Below are 26,198 nucleotides of genomic sequence, written 5' to 3'. Positions count from 1 at the left end.
AGTAAGAAAAGTATAAAAATTATGTAAGAGCCCGTGGTGTTGACAAATTTTAAAAATTCTTTTGAGTTTAAGAGCCCGTGGTGTTGACAAATTTTAAAAATTCCTTTTGAGTTTAAAAGTCTGTTGACAAATTTTAAAAGTTCTTTTGAGTTTTAGAACCCGTAAAGATTGATATTATTCACAACATATTAAAGTCTAAAAATTTAATTTTGAACTAGCAAATCATGTTAAAAACCGTTTGAGACAAAATGTACATTCATATCAACTAATTAATAATTTTGAAACTCTATAACCAAAACTTACGAATTGGTACAGCGGTACATCCCAAATCAATATAGTTTTGTATCAATCCCAATCACACACATAATCAATATAATTTTGTATCAATCCCAATCACACATAAGAGTTCAAATAATTTACCATTTTTAAAAAGCTAATATTCTACAAATGTAGTATTACTCTATCCTGTTTCATACGTAGTAATTTTGTATCAATCCCAATCACACACATAATCAATATCAATATAATTATGTATAAGATTATCTCTATGTATAAGATATTATTTTCTTTAAATGTATTTAATTTGTCTTCCTGCTCAATTACAGTGGTCCATTGTAGATACTTGAAAAGGTGAAGGTTACATAGAGCATGATAGCATTTTTTTTATAATTGATGTTTAACAACACTAATTGTACGAGAAACTCGTGTTTTTAACAACCGTGCACTTAAAACCTAGTTTTAAATATATATAGTAAATCCTTCTAAGCGTTTATAAAATGTAAACGAACTAAATTTGTTTAACGAAAAAACACGTGTAGAATCTAGATAAAGAAAAAATTGCGTGTCATCTACCTTCGTGTCCTACAATTCTGTGGTTCTCATTTTTAGTCTAAAAAATTGGTTCACTTAATTACCGTTTGGGTTTTGGAACCCTGTTAGACAAACTTATAATCTGTGATATTACTGACGGGCCATGTTACCTAAATACCAAAAACCAAATTGTCAACTTGATGATCTGTTGACATCTTTATCTTTATATCATTAAAAAACGGAAATTTTTTTTAACAAAAAATAAATAAATATCTTATCCTTTATCTTTATCTTTATCTCATAAAAAATATTAAAGAACACTTTAATGTAAAGATAATATATACAGTAATTAATATTAATTAAAGTGTATCCGCCACGTTATATCTATTTTTATCAAGTGAAACAAGTAAAATACGAAGTAATACTTGTTCCTTAAGATTACTTGCCCACTAAATAAAGAGTTTCTATTTATAAAAAAGTCAACAAAATCAAAACATGTTTTTTTTCCATTTTTGAAGACTGAGGCGGCGTGTTATATTACTAAAAACAATTAATTAAAGTCGGTTTCCAGAATAACATGGCGTCATCATCAACTTGATTCTATACTTCTCCAAGCAAACTTCCAATTCTCCAACTCTATATATATATTTACAACATTCTCGTATTTTGTTTTCAATCTTTTAATCGCTTACTTGCACAACTTTTGTCCGTATCTTTATATTCTTTGATAACAAATTCCTTACAAAAACAATGAACCAAAGAGTTGAATATTATGAAGAAGAATATCAAGTTTCAACGGTAGAAGATAACGAGATCGTTAAACCGGAATACGAATCCGATAACGAAGTTACGAGCAGTGCGCGATTCGGAATATTTGATACGGACAGAATGTTAGTGGAGAGAGTTAATGAAGGAAGTAAAGATTATGAGATTGTGAAGAAGAGTTTTGTGAGTGGAATAATAAATGTAAATGTGAATATTGTTGGAATTCATAAAAAGAGATATGATTGGAATGTAATGGATGAAGCACGTTTAAAAGCGTTTAAATTATTTGTTGCTGCAAATTCGAAATTAAATGGTGGAGATGCGAATACTAAGTATGGGTGGTTTGGTGGTTCTCGTGATGAGATTCGTGAGATTTTGTTGTATGGATTTCGTCGATTTGAGAACAGAACGTCGTCGTATGGACGCGGTGTTTACTTGTTCCCAGCTAATCTTCCAATTCAAAGGTTAGTATATCTATGTTTTCTTAATAGTAATTTCGTAAACTTTTTTTATTTGAGCTCGTGCAACTTTTAGTTATTATTTGAGTCATGAAAGGGATTATAGTTTAGCATACGGACCATGAACTAAGCGGTTGTTGTTCTAGTCTTGGTTCAGGAACCGAACAACTATCCACTATCCACGTCTTGGTTACCCCCTGAAAAAAAAAAGTTCACTAAAATGTTCACTTGTTAAAATGTTCACTTGTGATGATCTTTTATTGACGACTTATTATTTAATCATTAATAATTTTTATGATGATCTTTTATTGACAAATTATTATTTGATTATTAATAATGCTATTTAGTTGCCATTAAAAAAATCGTCACTATATTTTGATCATTATACGATATTAGTACTAAAGAAATGATAACCATAGTGACCAAACAAATGATAACTATAGCAATTTTGGTCTCTAATAATGGTTTGTGACGGATATATAGTGACGAGAAGTACCAGCTCACTTTGGTCACTAACTCGATTTTGATTTTGTGACCAATTTAATGTTATTAGTGACCCATAGTTCTGGTCACTAAAGTTCATTTTTCTTGTAGTATACGGAACCAATATGGTTCGGTTGGTCTTAGAGTATGATTTAGGCCGGTTTTAGGTTAAGAAACCAGTACGGTTCTGATCTTAGGTCCCGGAACAAGTACGGTTATGGTCTTGGTTCCAGAATCTGTTCTTGGTTCCTAAACCATTACAATTATTGTCTTGGTTCCGTATTAGGGTCTTGGTTTCAGTGCCTAGTACGGTTCTGTTTTGGTTTCGGAACCGTCCTCGCCTTGTTTCCAGAACTAGTACGGTTCTGCTTTGGTGGTTTCAGAACCGTTGTGGTCATGATTCCGGAACCAGCACGGTTCTGGTCTCGGTTTCGAAACCAGTGGTCTTTTTCTCGGAACCGGTTCTTTATGGTCTTGGTTGGGGAGTATATTTTACTCAGTTGTACGCGGCCTAACTGGATTATCTGTAACTATTTTTTGACCATTTTCTTCGGTCACCCCAAATTATGATTTTGACTATTTTTTGACCATTTTCTCCGGTCACCTCAAAATATGATGCTAGGTGGTTTAAAACCGAGACCTCATGCGAGGATATTAGGATTTAGCCACAAGACTATCTTGGTGTTGACCTAAATAATACGGAGTAATATGATGCTAGGAGGTTTAAAGTCCTTGTGTTTTTGTGAAACTATCTTTATCTAATGTTGGCATTTATATAAAGAAGAGTATTTTGCAAGTTCATCGAATTGATGCTTATTTTGATTTTGTTTCTTGATGTTGTTTTGTATCTGCAGTGTAAAAGCATCGGTTGCTGATTCAGATGGGTTGAGGCATGTGTTACTATGTCGAACGATTTTAGGAAAGTCAGAAACAATTTCGTTTGGTTCACAAAAAGACCAACCGAGCTCAATGGAATTCAGTTCAGGCATTGATAATCTCGAATCACCAACAAAATATATCATTTGGGAACCTTACATGAACACACACATTCTTCCACTCTACATCATCAGTTTTCAAGTAGATTCATTAACAGGTGAGCAACCAAATATTCAAGATTCTAACGCGCACTCTTTTAACTCCTAATCTCCCTTGAGTTTCGTTTTATAATTAATTGATTCGGGCTTTTTTCAGGTGCGCAATCTTTAAGGAAACCAACTTCACCACATATGAACTTTAGATTGTTGATGAAGCACCTTAAGAATTATTTGAGTTCTTCAAAGATGATCCAACTCTACAAAGTTCATCATGAGTATTATGTAAGTTTTGTACTTTGATCATTCTCTCTTTATCATTTATTCATGTGTATCGTTTTCATCTAACATCAATTATCGTGTTATGAAGGAGATGAATAAGATATCAAGGGCAACATATATAAGGAACCTACGGGAGATTGCCGGAGATGATGTTCTAAGGGCGATACTTAAAGGCATGCGATAAACTACGATTGTCGAACTAAGTCTATGCTTCATATTTGATCATAAACACTTTGATGAAGATAGAAGAAGAAAAGGAAAGAGAAACATATGTGAGGAGTGGGAAAATTGATCCGTGTAGTTTTAGTCTATTGCATTTTTCTTTAATCGGATGATATTTATCTTTGTATATTTATTTAGTGTAGGTGAACAATTGTATGAATTATAGATTGTAGGAACTTTGGTTGGTTATTTTTTTTTTTCAAGAACAAACTTGATTGTTACATTTGGTTGATTAAGTTCACATTCAAAAGATGCATCAGTCATTGGGCTCTCATGAAGCTTTTTTCAGATATTTTTTTTGTTCAAGCCTGAGAATAGTTTTAGCTAATGTTACATTGTCCAACAATGGTATTATTAAGCCCGAAAAGTCCAACAAGTTTCTTTCAAGAAAGGTAAGAATCTGTTAGGGTTATAGGAGTGATTTTCAAAAAATCACCCTCCCACAATAAAGAAAATATGAACGCGATAATTTAACGTGGTTATATGTAATCAAAGGTTGATTACTTTAATTTAATCCACGGACCAAACTAGAGAGATTTTATTGATAGAATTCGTGATACAATGTATGGGTGACAATAGGATGTTTATATAGGCAAAACTCAATAATGAAACAACTTAACGAGCAAGAAAAACGTGTTTTGGAAACTTCTTCCCGTCAGACCATCGTCGCGATCACAACCATGCTCCTCGCGGTTGCGATGTTGTCGTCCAAACAAGCTACTTCTTCTGTTGTTATCTCGCGACCGCGACATCGTCCCTCTCGGTCGCGGTGTGTAGAACAACTGCACCTTGTTTTGTTTTACTCATTCACCACTCCAACAATCTCCCACTTGAAGGAGTATTAAACAAAACCCAAACTTCGTCAACCCAACACTAATCAAGATTGTCAAACCACCATACATATCGACAAAACGCCATTTGGGACACGCACACTCATCACATACGTCGAATGAGTAGACTTTCGATACAAGGTCTTCAACACTTCTTAAGTTAGACTCGAACCATCATCTCTCTATCTCTCTAGTAGGTCATCTTCTCTCATCAATTCATGAGAAGACCGGTTGCGGCAATGCAAAATCTCAACTTGTCCGTCGTCACCACCTTAGTAAGCATATTCGCGGGATTCTTCAAACCAAGGACTTTCTTCAATTTTAAAGTATCATCTTTATATGTCGTCGAATAAAATGATACCTCAACTTGATGTGTTCCGTACGACTATGAAACACCGGATTCTTTCCAAGATGAATCGCACTTTGATTATCACAATACAAGATGCAATAGTCTTCTCTTTTACCCAACTCAATCAAGAAGTCCTTCAACAGCACAAGCTCTTTAGTAGCATCCACAATAGTCATGTATACGGCCTCCGTTGTAGATAAAGCAACACTTCTTTGTATTCGAGACATCCAACTAATCGCCGTCTTCCCTAATGTGAAAACATACCCCGTAGTGCTTTTCCTCGAATCCACATCCACCCAAATTAGCATCCACATAACCTCTAAGCATGACATTGTTTTTAGTAAAACATAATGCCATATTAAAAGTACCTTTCAAGTAACGAAGCAACCATTTGACCGCATTCCAATGCTCTTTCCCCGGTTTAGACATATAACGGCTTACAACTCCCACTGAAAGGGCAATATTCGGTCTCGTACAAACCATGTCATACATAACACTACCCACGATCGATGCATATGGAACCTTCACCATCTCCTCCTTGTTTTCTTTCGTTTTAGGTGATTCACTTTTCGATAACCTTATTGAGCTACCCAAATGCATAGAATGAGCCTTTGAATTTGTAATACCCCGTCAAAATGAAGCTATGACGTGCTGTATTACCAGAGGTCAAAGTCTTATCGATACAATATATATTCAACGTTTTCAAAAACAATAGTGGCATTTAATTCAAAAACGAAGTGCTTACATAATTTAAATAAATCAACATAGTATCAAACTCATAAACCAACTGTAAGTGGAATAAAAGACATAATGCCACTATCATAGTTTAAACAGATCTTCAGTCCAAATGCATAACATCTACTGCCTTACTAGCTATAGCAGAAGCATTCTCTAATTACCTGAGAATAAACATGTAAAAACGTCAACACAAAGGTTGAGTGACATCATAGGTTTAAGTTGTATAAAGCATAAACCACAAGTTTTTTTTTTCATGCTCGCAAGCATAGTTAATAAGTTTAAAAAGATTCTACAAGTTTTGAGCACCCGGTAACTAAGCTTAACGCATATATATAGTACCCCAGTTTTTAAATACACTTAACCAATGTGTACTAACTCAAATAGTTTACGCCCATTTTGTGCTAGCGGAACTAGCCCGGACGGGGATGTCAAGCCCTATGGATTTATATTCATCTATTCGCGCCCACCAGTTCATAAACTGGTAGTTACTAGTTACCAAAGCTAAGGGATTTTCGGTTATAACTCAGCATAGAATGTAAGTTTAGTACTTGTGTATACGTTGTAAAACAGAAAAAGACATGTATTCTCACCCCGAAAACAGTTACAAAAGTTGGGGCTATGACTCACCTTAGGTGCACAGTAAACAGTGTGGTAGCAAATAGCAGCGGTGGTCTGAAATAGTCAACCTATCATCATTAGGTTTAAGTTAGTCGAATCATCATTGTCATCATCTTTTTAGTTATGCGTTTGTGATACATACATACATACATACATACATACATATATATATAGATATATATATATATACACACACACACACACACACACACACACACATATATATATATATATATACATATATATATATACATATATATATACATATATATATATATATATATACATATATATATATATATAGTGGCTAAAAAGTCACATTTTCACCCCGGTATTGAGGCCCAAAAACTATAAAGTTCCAAGATTTATCGCCAAAATACTTGCTTTGTCGGTTAAAAGTGAAGATCAAGTAATTATGAAGACAGTGCAAAAAAAATCAAGAGAATCGTAGCTACAACGAAGATTCTAGAGCGAAAACGGTGAAAGACAAGTTACGACCCCGAAAATCAAATTACGATCCCGGGAACGAGATAAACGATCCAAGCAAACAGCAAAACCAGAGGCCAGTTGTAACGTCCTCCCAATAGGGTCTGGAAGAAACGTTACTAATATCAAATAAACCAACATATTATAATACGAGAACAATACTAAATGATAAAATTAACTGGAATGAGTACGCAGCGGAAAATGAAATGTCGTTACAAAAGAAATATGTAATTGTTTAAATGCAGTAGTAATAAATGCGATAATCTCTTGATCCTATGTCCAAGTAGCATCACATAAGCAGTAGATAGGAAAGCTTGAATTAAACATCACCTGAGACAAAACATGCTAAAGTGTCAGCCAAAAAGGTTGAGTGAAGTTCATAGGTTTAACAAAAGTAGTTATCGTTGTTTTTAGACCACAAGATTTAGTTGTAAAGTTGATCTCCTGCAGGATCAAAAAGTAGATCTCGCAGATCCAAAAGTTATGCCAGTGCGTGATATTTTGACTAAACATTCAAGTTTGCCCCATGACAAGTTGTGTCTGTCCTTGTCGGTTTAATTTCATTATCAAGTAATACAAAGACTTAGTCAAATGTATCGGGGACGTTACTCCCGATAGGCCTACCCCCAATAAATAAGCATGCCGCAGCACTTAAAAATATCACTGTAGGGACTTAGTCAGACATAGCCGGGTATAGCATAGTTTTAACAGTTGGTACTTGTGTCTAAATTGTAAATAGTAAAAGCAGCATGTGTCTCACCCCAAAAAGTTAAATAAGTTTGCTAGCAATAAAGAGTGGGGCTATGAATTCACCTTAGTAAGTAGAGAGAGAGTTATTCCTCGGAATAAAGAGTTGAACGAGTGAGCAGGAAAGTCAACCTATTGACATTTAAGAGTAGTTAAGTGTTTTGCCCATGTTTAAGTTTAAGTATGTGTTTAAGTATTGTTTGTTTTACTAAGTTTCTATTCCTAGTAAGTTACTATTTTTATAAAGTTTCCATTTTTAGAAAGTTTCTTATTTTGCTAAGTTTCTATGACTAGAGAGTTTCTACTTTTATGAGTGTTTTCCATTTTAGGATACTTGCTGTATTAGATAAGTTTCCAATCACCCCTTTCCCTTCGAATGGCTAATTTAGATCTAGGGGCTTGAGCCATAGGACCCTTTAAATCGGAAATCCAAACCCTCTGTCTAGAATCTCGTAGAAACCATTCGTCAAGAAAGTTCGAAGATCTATACATCTCTAATACATATCCCAAAATGTTTTTGTTCTACAATATAAGTAGTAGGTTATAGGTGCTAGTAATAGTAATAGTGTATACATGTTAAGTACTAGTATAAGTAGTATTAGGGTTTAAGGTTTTAATATGTATATGTATATATAATTCGTATATATATGTATATATATATATAAATATATTTTTTTTACATGTATATATGTATATATAAATCTAGGTGTGTTTATGTATATACTTATGAATAACAAGTTTATAATATGAATATGAATTAACAAAGATTAAAGTTTATGTAAATAGTTTAGGGTTTATGTTATACCTTTGAAGATTCAAGATAATTAACAAAGAAAAGATGAACACGATGAAGATGGAAGATCAAAGCCTTGAAAATCTTGAAGAACTCCTTGAAGATTCTTGAAGAACACGAAGAACAAGCTTGAAGATCCGAATACCACAAGAGAGGGAGAGGGAGAGATTGTTTTTGAGAGAGGATTTTGGTGTGATTTGTGAATGAGAAACTAGGAGTCTAGGAGTGTTTATATAGTGCAAGTATTAGAGTGTTAGTCAACATAAGGATGTTCTAATTAATGATTTTATTTTGTTTTATAATTTTTAGTCAATAAAAGGTGGTACTAGTTTATAATTAGTCAACATAAGGATGTACTAGTTTATACTTTATTTTTAGTCAACATAAGGATGTAATTGTTTAAGATTATTTAGTCTCATTATTATTACTATTATTATTATTATTATTATTATTATTATTATTATTATTATTATTATTATTATTATTGTTATTATTATTATTATTATTATTATTATTTACATTTACTACATGATAAGTATTATTTTCTTTTTACTAATTCATGACTTGTATTTATTTTTATTTAGTTCCCAATTGTTTTATTATTTATATAAATGTCACTTTTTATTTATTACTTATAGATTAATAGTTATAAATAATATTACTGAAATGCATAAATTTTAATTAGCAGTGAGTGTCGAATAAAAATTTATTATTTGGTCAACGTTAAATTGATTGTGTATATAACAACCCTTAAATAATTAATACGTATAGTCAGACAGTAAACCCTAGGGTCATTTCAGTAATTTCAGAAGTCAAAAAGTGAGGGTTGTTATAGTACCTCCCCGTTAATAAAAACTTCATCCTGAAGTTTTAGGTAGACTTCTCGAATGCATCAGCAGTTGAGAAGAGATGGGGATATTTCCGTTTCATATGGTCTTTGCGTTCCCAGGTATATTCGGGGCCTCTACGCGAATTTCAATAGACTTTAATGATAGGTATGTTGCTTTTACGCGTTTGTTTGACCTCTCCTTCCATGATTTCTATAGGTTCTTCAACGAAGTGCATTTTATCATTAATGCAAAGATCATTCAAAATGATGATGTTATACAAGTCATTTCAGTAAATTGGATACATGAAATGTGTTATGAATAGTATTGAGCTCATTTAAAACCTTGAGCATTTTATGCCACAATATTAGGGCAGACAAACAGAGAGGAGTTCGTGAAAATCACAGTCATGAAATTTGATAGAGATCTTCATTGTTTACAACAAGAATATTTTAATGATGAATATAAGTTGAAAAATAAAGTTTTATCACTATTGGATAATATGGATAAAACGATTCATTTATAGGAAGAGTATAAACGAAGCAATCATAAAAGAGTGAAATGAGAAAATTAAATGTTCGCCTTAACTTTTGACGTAGTCACGATTGATTTCCGGAATTCAAGGAATTAAAGGAAATCTTCGTAATCTATAAGATTTGATTCTCCGGTAATTAAGGAATTTGAGATTTTCTTTGATTAAATGCGGTGGATTGTCTTGATTGTTGTGTTTGGAATTTTGCTATAAATTAGCTTCTTCCGTTTCATTATCTTCACCACTTCTATACTTTCTTCCTCAATTCAAACTTCCAAAAGATTAAGAAAATGCTTAATCCAGTTCTGATCCTGGTTATTATATTGACCATATATGCAGTCATTCTTCTTTTTCTTTTACTGCCAGAGGAATCTGTTTACTTCTACTATGCTCTTGGGGTTATAGTGTTTTTAATTATCCCGTGTCTTTATATTGCTATACGCATTGATATACACGGTTTGTAATTTCGGAGTCATTATCGGGCTTTATATTTTCCCTTATATGTCGGAGCTTTATGCTTTTGTTTCTTCTTCTCGACTTCAAGTCAAGCGAGTAATGGTCCAGAATTCATAGGTATGAAGTTTAAAATGATCATAATATATAAAGTAGAAAGGAAAGGTAATAGCACGATTTGATTTGTCATATTACCAGAATATCCGGAAAAGACCGAATCATCAAGAAAAATATTTTCTTGATATGTTTAGAGGTTAAATAGAATGTAAGAGTCGTGTAACATGGCAAATGATGATTATAAAATCTATGAATCATCATCTTCCATTAAAAACTTAGCATGACTTACTGTAATATAATCACGTTGGCCTGACGTCATTATATTATACTAACTCATGCTTCAATTCCCAACACTTCTTCAAAGCATTTATAATTTAAACTCGAATTTTACAGAATATAGAAACTAAAACAGTTTCCTTTATAAAGATATCGCAAAGAGATACTTAATTGCGGACATGAATCGTTATGAAGATATCTTCCGAAATATAGAGGATATTTATGATGATATTTTGGAATTTCTAAGTTTGAAAGTTGATGAAGAAAAATTTTTCACAAGCTTTTAACATGACTTCGGAGCAAGATATTCTCTAAAGATTTCACCGGATCCAGAATTACCTGGATTCTTTGAATATAGGGTTTGGCCCTTGTGTTTGTCCTTGGTCTCCTCCATGGTTAGCTCAATCCGTTTTTCAGTTCAAAATTTTCTTTTGAGCTTTTCCAACGTACCATTCTTTATTATCAAACTGTTGGCCCTTAAGACCATCTACAATTTTTCCGTTTCCTCTGCATTTAATGCAGCCATATTTGAATCATCGGTTATCAATCCGAGATGGTTTCAAGAAATTTCATTTTTAGATGATTAAACGCTGATTGCGATCGTCAAGATTCAAAGGATGTTTTCAAGAATTTTGAATTTGAAGTATTTAAGCGTAAGATGCATCCATCAATGGATCTAACGGTTGACGAAGAAATGTTGTGATTTTCAAAAGTAAGGAATGGTAAGTTCGGTGGTTTGATGTGATAATTCATCATAGAATACGAATGAATATAATTCATGAATGTAGTGATCTTTAGGAAGATAACACTTGCTAAAGCTTTACTTAAGTTCCGATATGTCAAAATCAGAATATGTAACTGAATTTGTATGAAAATGGTTGTTCTTTGGTGAACATATACATATATCATGTGAATGTAAGTAGTATAGTTAACAACTGCTAAATCAGAATGGAAGAATGTACAATGTAACATATTTATATGAGATATGAATATCTCTCGGGTTTTACCTACCCATTAAAATATTTTTCACAATTACAAAAGAGAAGATATACGTTCATATATGTATTCTTCAGATGTAATCATGGTTTTAATGAGTTAATATAATATTAAACTCATTTGATTTGCTGTTGAAACGAGAATAAATAATCTCCAAAACCTTTGAGATTTCATAATTGTCGTGAAATATTTCGCTAATGAAGTTATAAATCAATACTTCATCATTCATTATTATTGATATACTTCGGTATATGATGTTGGTGCTCGTGGAATTCTTGTGAAATTCATAAGGCACTAATGATGTTTTCTAGAAAGTTTCGAGTACATCGAAAATTAAAGTATACAATCAATCATGTATTTGAGTAATACACTTGGTTTATTACGAAATGGAGTTTATTGTGTTGAAGCAATGATTAACGATTGTTAAGTTATTAACAAAAGATGTACATCATAGCATATTATGATATGAATTAACCATGTAGTACATACTAGTTAAGATTCACACGTAATAGCTTAGTACGAAAAGATTTATTATTGTTCCAATCCATATATATAAAGTATACATATGTAATTCTTCAGGAAGAATGAGTCAATACATCTTAACTCATTATTACTAATATTCCTTGGGATCTATGGGGTGTATGATGTTGATGTTTGAGGTACTGAGTGTGATGTTGAGGCGTGGAATGCGGATGTTATCGTTGGTGAAGCTGGTGATGTTGGTGGTGATGCCGATGGTACTGGTGGTACTGGTTATGCTGCTGGTGCTGCTGCTGGTGTTTGTAGGTTTTGCACCATATTCTCCAGAGCCACTACTCGAGCGCGAAGCTCGTTGACTTCTTCTATTATTCCGGGATGATTGGCGGTTCGGACAAGTGGATGAATAAGATCTAAAATTTTAGATATTATATATTCGTGACTGGATATCCTAGAAATGAGGGTGAAAATAGTGTTCCGAACGGGTTCGCCAGTAAGTGCTTCAGGTTCTTCACCAAGAGGTGAATTCGGTTGGTGGAAGGGATCACCTTCTTCTTGTCTCCATTGATTAAGTTTGCTACGAACCCATCCCCAATTCATCCAAAATAGATGATGGCTGATTGGTTCGTTCATTCTGGTTACGCTGCCATTGCAGCTCGAAGAGTTCGAGGAATCCATATTATGTGTTTGGAATAGGGTTTTTGATATGAGATTAGTGTTGAATACTGGATGATATATTCGTCTCCTCGAATACGTGTATATAGCAAAAATATTTTCGCAATTTACGGTGGGAATTTAGGAAAAGTGTTAGACAAAATCTATTGGGATAGATACGATAAGATATAATAAGATATGATGTGTCTATACTTTAATAATGGCAGTATGACGTGTCGAGATCATAAAGTGATAAGTATGTAATCTAATAATCTTTTGATTAAAGACTTTCAATTCGTATACTGTGATAGCCCAATGACATTTTTTGATTCGCAAACCGATGCATGAAGGCATAAGGCATATAGGTACGTGATATAATAGGGAGTTATATACGTTTGATTGTGAGTAGTAACAATTATAAGATTTTTAAAATCATGGATAATATTTCATGTAATACATATGTAATACACATAACCATGATAGATGACTTATGAATGTCAAGAATTTCTGAAATCATTGTGTCGCATTTAGATGTGGTGGTGTAATTGGATAGTACTCAGGAAAGTGAGCAGAGTTCTTAGATTAGCTCGGCATTCTAAGATAAGTAAAGTTTCTAAAGTATAGTGTAGCATTTAACAGTTAAAGGCAACAATTAAAGGCACTATGGTCAAGGAAAGTTGTAGTCCTACATTAGGAAAGAGACTTTGATTAGAATCTTTAAGTCAAGTTTGGTAAAGCATGATTGTTAAGATTATAAGGCAATCCTAAGTGCTTTAAGTCTAAGGCAGGAAAGGTTATAGTTTCCTAGATTGCTAAGGCACCCTAGCTAGCAAGTAAGGCACACATATAAATGCAATCATGGTTCTCTATAACAGCCTGGTTATGCTCTGATACCAATATGTAACGTCCTCCCAATAGGGTCTGGAAGAAACGTTACTAATATCAAATAAACCAACATATTATAATACGAGAACAATACTAAATGATAAAATTAACTGGAATGAGTACGCAGCGGAAAATGAAATGTCGTTACAAAAGAAATATGTAATTGTTTAAATGCAGTAGTAATAAATGCGATAATCTCTTGATCCTATGTCCAAGTAGCATCACATAAGCAGTAGATAGGAAATCTTGAATTAAACATCACCTGAGACAAAACATGCTAAAGTGTCAACCAAAAAGGTTGAGTGAAGTTCATAGGTTTAACAAAAGTAGTTATCGTTGTTTTTGGACCACAAGATTTAGTTGTAAAGTTGATCTCCCGCAGGATCAAAAAGTAGATCTCGCAGATCCAAAAGTTATGCCAGTGCGTGATATTTAGACTAAACATTCAAGTTTGCCCCATGACAAGTTGTGTCTGTCCTTGTCGGTTTAATTTCATTATCAAGTAATACAAAGACTTAGTCAAATGTATCGGGGACGTTACTCCCGATAGGCCTACCCCCAATAAATAAGCATGCCGCAGCACTTAAAAATATCACTGTAGGGACTTAGTCGGACATAGCCGGGTATAGCATAGTTTTAACAATTGGTACTTGTGTCTAAATTGTAAATAGTAAAAGCAGCATGTGTCTCACCCCAAAAAGTTAAATAAGTTTGCTAGCAATAAAGAGTGGGGCTATGAATTCACCTTAGTAAGTAGAGAGAGAGTTATTCCTCTAAATAAAGAGTTGAACGAGTGAGCAGGAAAGTCAACCTATTGACATTTAAGAGTAGTTAAGTGTTTTGCCCATGTTTAAGTTTAAGTATGTGTTTAAGTATAGTTTGTTTTACTAAGTTTCTATTCCTAGTAAGTTACTATTTTTATAAAGTTTCCATTTTTAGAAAGTTTCTTATTTTACTAAGTTTCTATGACTAGAGAGTTTCTACTTTTATGAGTGTTTTCCATTTTAGGATACTTGCTGTATTAGATAAGCTTCCAATCACCCCTTTCCCTTCGAATGACTAATTTAGATCTAGGGGCTTGAGCCATAGGACCCTTTAAATCGGAAATCCAAACCCTCTGCCTAGAATCTCGTAGAAACCATTCGTCAAGAAAGTTCGAAGATCTATACATCTCTAATACATATCCCAAAATGTTTTTGTGCTACAATATAAGTAGTAGGTTATATGTGCTAGTAATAGTAATAGTGTATACATGTTAAGTACTAGTATAAGTAGTATTAGGGTTTAAGGTTTTAATATGTATATGTATATATAATTCGTATATATATGTATATATATATAAAAATATTTTTTTTTACATGTATATATGTATATATAAATCTAGGTGTGTTTATGTATATACTTATGAATAACAAGTTTATAATATGAATATGAATTAACAAAGATTAAAGTTTATGTAAATAGTTTAGGGTTTATGTTATACCTTTGAAGATTCAAGATAATTAACAAAGAAAAGATGAACACGATGAAGATGGAAGATCAAAGCCTTGAAAATCTTGAAGAACTCCTTGAAGATTCTTGAAGAACACGAAGAACAAGCTTGAAGATCCGAATACCACAAGAGAGGGAGAGGGAGAGATTGTTTTTGAGAGAGGATTTTGGTGTGATTTGTGAATGAGAAACTAGGAGTCTAGGAGTGTTTATATAGTGCAAGTATTAGAGTGTTAGTCAACATAAGGATGTTCTAATTAATGATTTTATTTTGTTTTATAATTTTTAGTCAACAAAAGGTGGTACTAGTTTATAATTAGTCAACATAAGGATGTACTAGTTTATACTTTATTTTTAGTCAACATAAGGATGTAATTGTTTAAGATTCTTTAGTCTCATTATTATTACTATTATTATTATTATTATTATTATTATTATTATTATTATTATTATTATTATTATTATTATTATTATTATTATTATTATTATTATTATTATTATTATTATTTACATTATTATTATTTACATTTACTACATGATAAGTATTATTTTCTTTTTACTAATTCATGACTTGTATTTATTTTTATTTAGTTCCTAATTGTTTTATTATTTATATAAATGTCACTTTTTATTTATTACTTATAGATTAATAGTTATAAATAATATTACTGAAATGCATAAATTTTAATTAGCAGTGAGTGTCGAATAAAAATTTATTATTTGGTCAACGTTAAATTGATTGTGTATATAACAACCCTTAAATAATTAATACGTATAGTCAGACAGTAAACCCTAGGGTCATTTCAGTAATTTCAGAAGTCAAAAAGTGAGGGTTGTTATACCAGTACCGGCCTGCCAGCCAGCTTACCACATCAAAAATGGCTTGCCATGGCACCGATTATCAAAAACGGCTTGCCCTTGGCACCGGGCATCAAAAACGGCTTGCCAGCCGGCCTGCCATACGGCCTTCCAGCCGGCTCCTAGCCAAATTTCAAGTATAAATAAGAGACATCTGTGATATTGCTCATCCACACTATGTTTCTCATGCAATATATACCTCGTTTTACTCGGTTTTCGTTTCCAAAGCGCTCAAAAAGTCATGATCTTGGGTTTAATCGCGTTCTGAGTACTATTGCAGTTCTAAATGTAAATTTGGTGTAAAATTGACCAAAGTGTGCAAATGTATCAAGAACATTGCAAAGTGCTGGAACTGGAAACAAGAACGACGTTCCTGTATCTTAGAACGTTATTCCAACATCAAGAACGACGTTCCAAAGCTAAGAACGACGTTCTACCTGGGTAATTTACAAAGGAAATGGAAACAGAAAAAATGACCATTTAGAGAACGATTCAGGAACGATGTTTGTAGCATCAAGAACGGCGTTCCACATTAAGAGCCAAGGAATGACGTTCCTAAAAGAGGAACGACGTTCCTCTGTATTTTCTGGGCAGTTTATGAAGAGTATAAATAGAATGAGAAAAGGGTTTTAAAGAGAGATAATCAATAGAGCAGTAAATTCGTGGTGGCTGAGGAAATTAGGGTTTCATAGTTGGATTATTGAGTTTTTCATCAAGTCTTCATCATCTATTCCACTTTACATCAAGGATTTGAAGATTGAATCAAGATCTAGGGCTTGTTCTTCATCATCTAGCTTTATTGTAATTTTCATAAGTTTGGTACAATCTACTCTTGTTATTGCTTAATGATGTTTAGATTTACTCTTATTACTTGCATTGATCTTGTTCTAGCTATGATTGGCTAGATTTTATTATGTACACTTGTTTATGAAGTTTGATAGCTAAGGATTGTTCATATCTATGTTATTGATTGTGTTTGGATGAATCTATTTGCTATGCTTGTTTTGGACTTTACTTTGATTATATGAGGTGTGTAGCTATCTTAAGGATTTGATTAGTGAAACATATTGTACTTCAACACTTAGGTGATCTAGATAATCAAATTGGGGCTTTCAAGGGATTGGGGTCTTGGTTTGGATTGGTTTTCAATTGGTCCTTAGTCAAAATAGTGACGTTTGGTTTTCTTAAGGGATTTTGATTACCGAAAGGGTTTTAGGGGACTTTAACCTAGGCTAAGTACTAATGGTAATTGCATGATTCAACTAGATCAATTGATATAAGCTTATGAGAATTTGCAAGTATTGGTTTGATCACAAGAACATCTAGTAGGGATACTAGTTTAAGTTTGAACACAATTAGCTCTTAAGTGAACAATAGAACAATCTGAATGCTTCAAGTGGATTAAGTAAGTGTACATGCTTTTAATATTGATAATTACTTAATCATTCCAATTCTTAGTTTAATTTGCAATTGTTTTCTTTAATATCTCAAAATTGAAAACCCCCCAATCAATAACCCTTAGGACGATTATGAGTTTTCATCGATTCAACTAGCAACCACCGCTCTCTTGGGACGAACTTTAAACGAAAAACTTGCTAATTACAACTACCGAGTCATTGTTTCTCTTAAGTTTGTTTCATAGTAGTATCAATGTTTAATTCAATTATAAATTTAAAAAGAGAGCAAGAAGCATGTTTTCAACGAACTCATCAAACTTTATGGCGCTGCTGAAGGGGAGCGGTAAGCTAGTTGTATCTTTGAGTTTAAGCTTTTAATTGTTCGATCCTTTTGGAAGGATTTATCCTTGTAAAAGTTACTTTTCTTGTTTTATATATTATTTGAGTTTGAAAAACCGTTTGTGTTTGTGTTGTGATCGAAGGTTAGGTACCGTGGTGTATGAAAAAGAGATCCCAAAAGGACAAAGAGTTCAAACATCCATTTTTCGATCCGAAGAGACACGTTCATGGGATTTATAAGCGTAGAGAAGAAAGTGTATTAAAAAGAAATTTCGAGGTTTTACCATTTTGTTTAGAAATGATGGATGATAACGGTCAACCACTTCAAAACGAGGATAATTCATTTGGTCATGGTATTCCCAACGACCCACCACCGGTTAATCAAGAACAACAAGTTGATCCAAATGACGCACCGATGTGGAACGCTAGGTTGGTTGCACCTACGGTGGTGCCTCCGGCTATTACTAAACCGCCCATCGGGGCCGAAACTTGGAAAATTGAGGGAAATTTCTTCACAATGATCAAAGATGTGCTATTTCAGGGGTTAATGGAGGAGAATCCTTTCGAACATCTTCAACTATTCAATGATATTTGTGATCTCTATAAGCACAAAGATGTTACCGATGATGCTTATAAGTTAAGGGCATTCCCATTTACTCTTCAAGGTGATGCGAAAGTTTGGTTAAGGAATCTACCTCCCGACTTGATTAGGACTTTTCAAGATTTAAGTGACGCTTTTATCTATCACTTCTTCTCACCATCAATGGCGGAATGACTTAGGATGGAGATCAACGCATTCACTCAACGGAGTGATGAGTCTTTGTATGATGAATGGATACGTTTCAAGAAGATGTTAAGAGCTTGTCCACCACAAGGTTTGACAAAGAAAGAGTACATCAAAACGTTCTACCGGGGTACTAATCTATTGACAAGACAAACTCTTGATTCTTCCGCGGGAGGAGTGTTTATGTATAAATCAGCTAATGCGGCCGAAACCTTGTTAGAAGACATCTCGGTTCACATCTATGAGTGGACCCCTTCACCTCGAGATTTGCCAAGGAAAAGTGTAGCTCAAGTGGAGAGTGACAATGGTCAAGTCACACTTGCTAGCTTGAATAATCAATTTCAATCATACGGGAAAGAGTTGAAGAAGCTACAATAATCTATTGTCTCGATGCAAGTAGGGTGTGAAAGATGCGATGGAGCTCACCTCATAAAGAATTGTCTTCAAATCAACCAATGCAACTATATTGATTTGAACGATATTCCCATGAATTCGGATGCTCATGTCAACTATGTGAGTAGTCAAAATTATCAAAGGAGCGGTTCATCAAGCCAAGGCTACTTCAATCATAACTAAAGACAAGTCTCCTTCAATACTTAACCCAACCCACCACCCAAATTTACAAACCAAAATTGAAATCACGGTTACAACCCAAACTTTAACCAAAACTGAAACAATAACTTCCAACCACAAAACCAACAACCATACAACACTCAACCTTATAACAATCAACCCAACTCAAATTACAAGGCAACCAAAGCTGTCAAAACCAAGGTTATAGTCAAAACCAAAATAACCAAGGTTACAATCAACAACTACAACAACACAAGAGTTATTCCTATCGAGAGCAACACTACCAATCAAAACAATAACCAAGCGAGTTCATCAAATGCTACACCTAATCACAACTGTGCTCAAGTTAACTCGATTGTTTTGATTAAAGAGGAAGAGCAACATGAATGCCCTCATGTTTTTACATTCGATGTTGAAGAAGAAGAGCGAGATTTGGATGAAGCATTGGATATCGACATAATGGATTTTGGGTTATCTAAGTTTTTAGATGATTCAGAAGTAGCGGAATTAATTCCCTATCAAGTGAAAAGTGTGATATCAATGGAGGCTACCGAGTTAACCTACAAGCAATTGGGAAGCGATTTCGAAAAGATTGAATTAAGCAAGGTAGAAAAAGGGTCAAGAGTAGGAAATGTCTTGAATGTAAAGGAGCAAAAGAACGAGGTCGAGGTTCTTGCTACATCAACAAAGGAGAAATATGAGACACCGGTCCCATATCCTCAATCATTGCTTCCCACACATCCAAAGGATGTTGACTGTAAGGCAAACCCAATCGAGCATGAGAATATCTATGTTAAACTCCCATTGGCGGAGGTTCTTGAGAATATGCCCAACTATGGGAAATTTTTGAAGTCACTCATGGCCAAGAAGGGAGAATGCGAGCAAGCATCCAACACCTTCCTAAAAAGGCAGTGTAATGAGATTTTAAAGAAATGTAACCTACCACCAAAAATGGGTGATCCCGGGCCTTTCCTCATCCCATGCAATATGGGAGATGTTTACATCTTTAGCCGACTCAGGGGCTAGTATTAACTTTATGCCCTATTCTACCTATCAAAGGTTAGACCTAGGCGACCTTTTGCCCACCAAAATGGGAGTAAAGTTAATTGACCAATCCATTAGCCCTAGTGCGGGGATCGCTGAAGACATAATTGTGAAAGTAGGTGACATGGAATTCTCGGTCGATTTTGTGATTGTTGATATAAAGGAAGATCCGGTTGTGCCCCTCGTTTTAGGAAGGCCATTTTTGGCAACCGCTGGTTCTTTCTTTGACTTTAGAACCAGAAAGTCGACTCTTAGAGACAAAGAAAAGTGCATGAGCATTCGTAGCAAATATGCTAAATTGCCACCAATGCCTTTAACCACACCACAAATTGTTGCTAGTGTGCAATGCACTACAAGCACAACTCAAGTTGGTTCACCAACTAAATGTGATGAGATTTGACTAAAGAAAAAGACCAAATTGATATAATTGATAATTCCATGAGGAAGTTTTATGAGCGGGTACATCGTGCATCATCCAAAAAGGATGAACACTTGAGAAAATGCCTAGTGTCAAACTTGTCGAAACATGAGAAGTGCAAACTTAAAGAGTTGATTAATTAAGCTAAGACAATGGATAATTGGTTGTTGTTAATGCTAAATGATAGTTCTCAAGGTGGTGGTTCCCTTAGTTCCAATGGAGGGGAAATTTACCACCCCGACATTAGTTGAACGCCTAAGTGGATTGGAGTCGGGTGATAGACTCATTAAACACTTTCCACAATTGTGTACATAGCTCATTTAGTTTCCTTCCATATAGACTTGTATGATATTGCCTTTTTATAGCTTGCATTCGCATTTAGACCGCATTTCATGTATTTGGGTAAACTAGAAAAGATCAAAAATAGTTGGTGAATGGTTTAGATTGTGTTTTATGTGGAAAAAACTGCATTTCATGGTGGGAACACGTTCGTTTATCTGGAAAGACGTTCTCAATTTAAAATTTGAACAGAAGCACTTTCTAGGAAGTTTCAGGAACGGCGTTCCTAATTAAGAACGACGTTCTTATTTTAGTGAAGGAACAACGTTATAATTTAAAGAACCCCGTTCCTAATTCCTGGCAATTTCCAGGAACGACGTTCCACCTTTTGGAACGACGTTCCTTCGCCTGTTTTAATGAGTTTTGGGGCTGATTTTAAATCACTTTTTCACACCCCAATCTTTCTTTTTCTCTCAAGGCCGACACCTATACTCAAAAACCCTAATTTTAACCTACTAATTAGTCATAAATCATCAACAATCTCACATAAACTTTCTTAGGGTATCATTATCACTTCTTTCTTGTTTAATTGCTTGATTATGTGTGATGTTCATGCTCTATTTTCTTCATTTGATTTATATGATGATTATGTTTGATTTAGGTTGATAATGATGAAATTATTGTTGAATCTAGACTACATTGTTGTTGATTCACATGTTTCTCATGACTAATTGCATAAATTGCAACTTTGAAAATCTAGGGTTCTTCAATTTAGGGCTTTTTTGTAATCGATTAATTGAGATGCAATTGGGTGTTGTCTAGGGTTAATTACTAGTCTGCTATCTTGCTATTATCATTTATTCCTAAAAATTGGTGATTTTTCGCTAAGAACTTGCAAATTAGGGTTTATGACTTTAGGGTTTGACTAGCTTTGACTCTTTGACTTATGAATTAGTTAATTTAAAGCATGAAACACTATGGCCTATAGTTTTAATGTATGATTTCGATATGATTGCAAGGTTAATTAGATTTGCTAAAATTATACGTACTTGATAGACCCGAATTAACCATTGTATTATTTTTGCACATTGACTATTTGGTCTAGAACATTGCAAAGATTGAATCTTTTATGTGATGGTTTGTTAATTGATTGATGAGCTTAAATGTAGGGGTGAGTTACCCTTTTGTTGAGTTGATTGTGGTATGATAACACTAAGGCTAACTTTGTACAACCATGGCTTTTGTTTGTTGCTATTGTTCTATTTCAGGGAAAAGGCAAGGGTAAAGAAAAACAAGCCGAAGGTTGCACATCTCGCCAGAAGGCAATTAGGGCTAAACGTGCACTACAAGAACAATCAGGACCACCACCTCCACCACCACCACATGACTCACCACCTCATGATGATGAGGGTGACAAGGTTATTACCTACATCCATGGCTTCAAGCCATTTTTAACTTGGAAGGTGAGGATGTGTGGCATAGGAGATTGAATGCCCGACTTGCTAAACAAGTCAACATAGCCAAGTACATTGATTGGAAACCCCTAAAAAACATGGGCAAGTACAGCACCCTTCTGAAGTATATTATAGTTTACCCGGATCCTACTAACAAGCAACAAACCATAAACCCTTGGTGGCCACTTTTCACCATGCGGGAAGCCACATACCCAACTCTCACAAGGGAGTTTTGATGTTATGCTAGGTGTATATAAAATAGTTTATATTTTACTAGGAAAAACTATTAAATACGATACAATTTTACACAAGATATTTATTTATTTATAGAATGGATATACTTAAACCTTGCTACAACACTTATAGGCAGTGTACCTAATCGTACAGTAGTGTAGTTTTTAGTAAGTCCGGTTCGTTCCACAGGGAAATCTTTAAACAAAGCTCAACGCTATATTAGTTTACTTTTATAAAAATACAAACATATATATAAGTAATATTATTATTATAAAGGGGGATTTTTACCGTTTAATGACCGGTTTGTCGATTTTAAGACTTTAGTCGCAGTTAAAACCTAATGTAAAATATTAAATAAATAAAAGACTTAAATTAAAGCGTAAAGTAAATAACGATAATGAAATTGCAAATAATAAAAGTGCGATAAAATAAACTTACGATAATTAAAAAGTACGATAATTAAAAGTGCGATTAAATAACAATAAATAAAAGTGCGATAATTAGAAGTGCAATTAAATATAAAATAAAGGAAATTAAATATGAAATAAAAGAATTATGCTTATTTAAACTTCCGTAATCATGATGTTTGACGTGTTGATTTTAGTTTTATGCCCATGGGTTAATTGTCCTTTGTCCTGGATTATTTAATATGTCCGTCTGGTTTTTGTCCATAACAGTCCATCAGTCATAAATATAAATTGCAAGTGTCCTTGTCAAATTATTATTATACCCGAAGTTAAATATTCCAACTAATTGGGGATTCGAATTGTAACAAGGTTTTAATACTTTGTTTAATGAATACACCAGGTTATCGACTGCGTGTAAACCAAGGTTTTACTACTTTGTTAACAATTACACCAATTACCCTTGAATGTAATTTCACCCCTGTTTTAATTATTCTAGTGGCTATTAATCCATTCCCGTGTCCGGTTAAATGAACGATTATTCGTACATATAAATACCCCGCCCATCGTGTCCGATCGAGTGTATATGGTAATTTATAGGGACGCCCAATTGTAAATCTTTATATTAACATTAACAAACTTTCATTTAGTTAAACAAATATAAAGCCCATTAATAGCCCATAGTCTAATTTCCACAAGTGTCGTTCTTTTGTCCAAACCCCAATTATGGTACAAAGCCCAATTACCCAATTTTAGTAATCAGCCCAACATCATGATTACTTCGTTTTAAATAAGCATAATAATAACTTAGCTACGAGACATTAATGTAAAAAGGTTGAACATAACTTACAATGATTAAAAATAGCGTAGCGTTACACGGACAGAATTTCGACTTACACCCTTACAACATTCGCTAACATACCCTTATTATTAGGATTAAAATTAAAATTAAAATATAAATTATATATATATATAAGTTTTACGTATGAATGAGGAAGAAAAGATGATAATTTTGATCAGAATTCGGTTGGCTTTATAGCCAGAGTTGATTTTTGGGGCTCCGCGACTCGCGGCAAAATGCTCTTAAAACTCCGCGAGTCGCGGAGATAGTATTTACAGCTCAGTCCTTGGAGTTTTCTCTGCCGACGGTTTTTAAATATATATATATAATATATATATAATTAATATAATTAATTATATATTATATTATATTTATATACATAGTTAACTTGTAATTTTTAGTCCGTTGCGTCGAGCGTTAAGAGTTGACTCTGGTCCCGGTTCCGGATTTTCGAACGTCCTTGCGTACAATTTTATATTTTGTACTTTGCGTTTTGAATCTTGTACTCTTGTAATTTCGAGACGTTTCTTATCAATAATTGGAACCTTTTTGATTGTCTTTTGTACTTTTGAGCTTTTTGGTCGTTTGCGTCTTCAATTCGTCGAATCTGTCTTTTGTCTTCACCTTTTATTATTTAAACGAATATCACTTGTAAATAGAACAATTGCAACTAAAAGCTTGTCTTTCTTGAGGAATAATGCTATGAAATATATGTTCGTTTTTAGCATTATCAAATATTCCCACACTTGAGCGTTGCTTGTCCTCAAGCAATATTGTCTTGAAATACTAGAATCACTTCTTTATTCTTCACACTTTGTACATCAGTGATTTCTATACGGCGGTATAAACAATGGTAGTAACGATATGGTTTACAGTCCCACATGACTATAAAAATTTAGATCCATTAAGGAAATTGGATCTTTATGAAAACATTTGATCTTTTGAAATCTAGTTTTTACCCTAGATAAGTTTTCTGGAATAACCCTTTACCGGTGTTTGCAAAATATTTTTGTGGGTTTGGTGGGTTTCAGATTTGAAAATTTTAGCTCAAAACTTGCGGTTTTGTGTCACCCACTTGCTAACCTTGTATTTGGAAAGCAACACGTCCAGTTTACTTGTCCCGTATATTACCTTTCGGCAAACTACCGTCCGGTTGTAAAGGAAAGCATTGAACAAGCAACTGTTAAGGCAATGTCCCGTGACATGCTTTTGATTATGGTCTATAACGTGTCGGACGCAATTACTATCCTTGGTAGGAGCAATAGTAAAGCTCACCCTTATAATTTTTCGGTCTGGCACAAGGTCCTGTCTTTGACCATGCTATGCAACCACCGTTCTTACGGTTGACACCCGATTTAGTTCAGGTGACCTAATGAATTCCAGGTGAATTCCTAGGATTTTACGTTCAATGGTAATGAACGCATTGAAAATAGGGTTTTCAGAAAACAAATCAGTTTGTAATTTTGATCAAAATATTTTCTCGTTTAAGCTCGAGTTTAGATATCATTGAATTCCATGATTTTGAATTCTCAATCTTTAAGGTCAATCTCTAGGATTGAGTAATATCAGTCTTAAAAGCTGATTTTTAATCTTTAAGGAGATTATCCTTTCTGGGGATCTGATTCATTAGTCTTATCCAGCTAATTTGCATGGTGCCCCCCCATTGTACGAGATAAATCCTTCTCATGGTTAGGATAAATCTGACCACTTGGCGACCCTGTTTAATGCTGAGGTCCGTGGATTTCCTGCTGATTTTAGTGATGACTTTTCTAGATTTTTCGTCAACCTACAGCTGGTCTGGACGACAACTTCATGACCTAAATCAAGAAGCGCGTTTCTTTTTCGGAAGACTTTACTTCCTTTTAATGATGGAATTGATTCATCGTGTAGATCCATCTCTTCTTTTCTTTCATCGGGTAAAACAGTTTAGTTTAGTCCAAAGCAAAAGTATTTTCAGTTATTTGTTACAGATATATGTGACATATGTTTAAAATAACTTGGTAAATTTTCCCACACTTGGCTTTTATTTTCCTTTTTATCGTCCTCTATTCCATTTTAAATGAATTTTAACATTTTAGTTTGTTTCTCAATTTATGTTCTTTCCGAGGTAACAATAATTTCGGTGTTAAAACCTAGTTTTATCGTTCATAAATATGTATAAACATGATTTTGAATTCATTTAATTGAAAATTTTGAAAAATTTTACTAGAATTGGGTAGTCAGTATATAAGACTAGGGCTGTTCTTTTTTATCAGAGAGCACTAGATTCTAATACAACTACTGCTTTACTAGTATTTTTAATGGTAACCAAGT

The 26,198-nt window shown here is 33.8% G+C and overlaps 1 protein-coding gene across 1 annotated transcript; it reads left to right on the top strand.

Annotated features, from left to right (window-relative positions):
• Window positions 1-1,503: 1,503 nt before the first annotated feature.
• On the top strand, window positions 1,504-4,274 carry LOC139873126 (probable inactive poly [ADP-ribose] polymerase SRO2). The gene is made up of 4 exons (XM_071861056.1): window positions 1,504-2,039; window positions 3,371-3,609; window positions 3,708-3,832; window positions 3,918-4,274. Exons 1-4 carry the CDS (start codon window positions 1,561-1,563, stop codon window positions 4,011-4,013), a joined length of 939 nt encoding a protein of 312 aa, XP_071717157.1. The 5' UTR covers window positions 1,504-1,560; the 3' UTR covers window positions 4,014-4,274.
• Window positions 4,275-26,198: the final 21,924 nt, after the last annotated feature.

Source organism: Rutidosis leptorrhynchoides, chromosome 10, assembly GCF_046630445.1.
Source record: "Rutidosis leptorrhynchoides isolate AG116_Rl617_1_P2 chromosome 10, CSIRO_AGI_Rlap_v1, whole genome shotgun sequence".
NCBI lineage: Eukaryota > Viridiplantae > Streptophyta > Magnoliopsida > Asterales > Asteraceae > Rutidosis > Rutidosis leptorrhynchoides.
This window is presented reverse-complemented; position numbering and strand designations above follow the sequence as displayed.

What these genes read in the sequence shown, in the direction of transcription:
- LOC139873126 (XM_071861056.1), top strand. Translation starts at nt 1,561, where the DNA reads ATGAACCAAAGAGTTGAATATTATGAAGAAGAATATCAAGTTTCAACG. An exon ending in GCTAATCTTCCAATTCAAAG is followed by an intron (nt 2,040 to 3,370) that starts GTTAGTATATCT and finishes TTGTATCTGCAG; the next exon opens with TGTAAAAGCATCGGTTGCTG. An exon ending in TCAAGTAGATTCATTAACAG is followed by an intron (nt 3,610 to 3,707) that starts GTGAGCAACCAA and finishes GGCTTTTTTCAG; the next exon opens with GTGCGCAATCTTTAAGGAAA.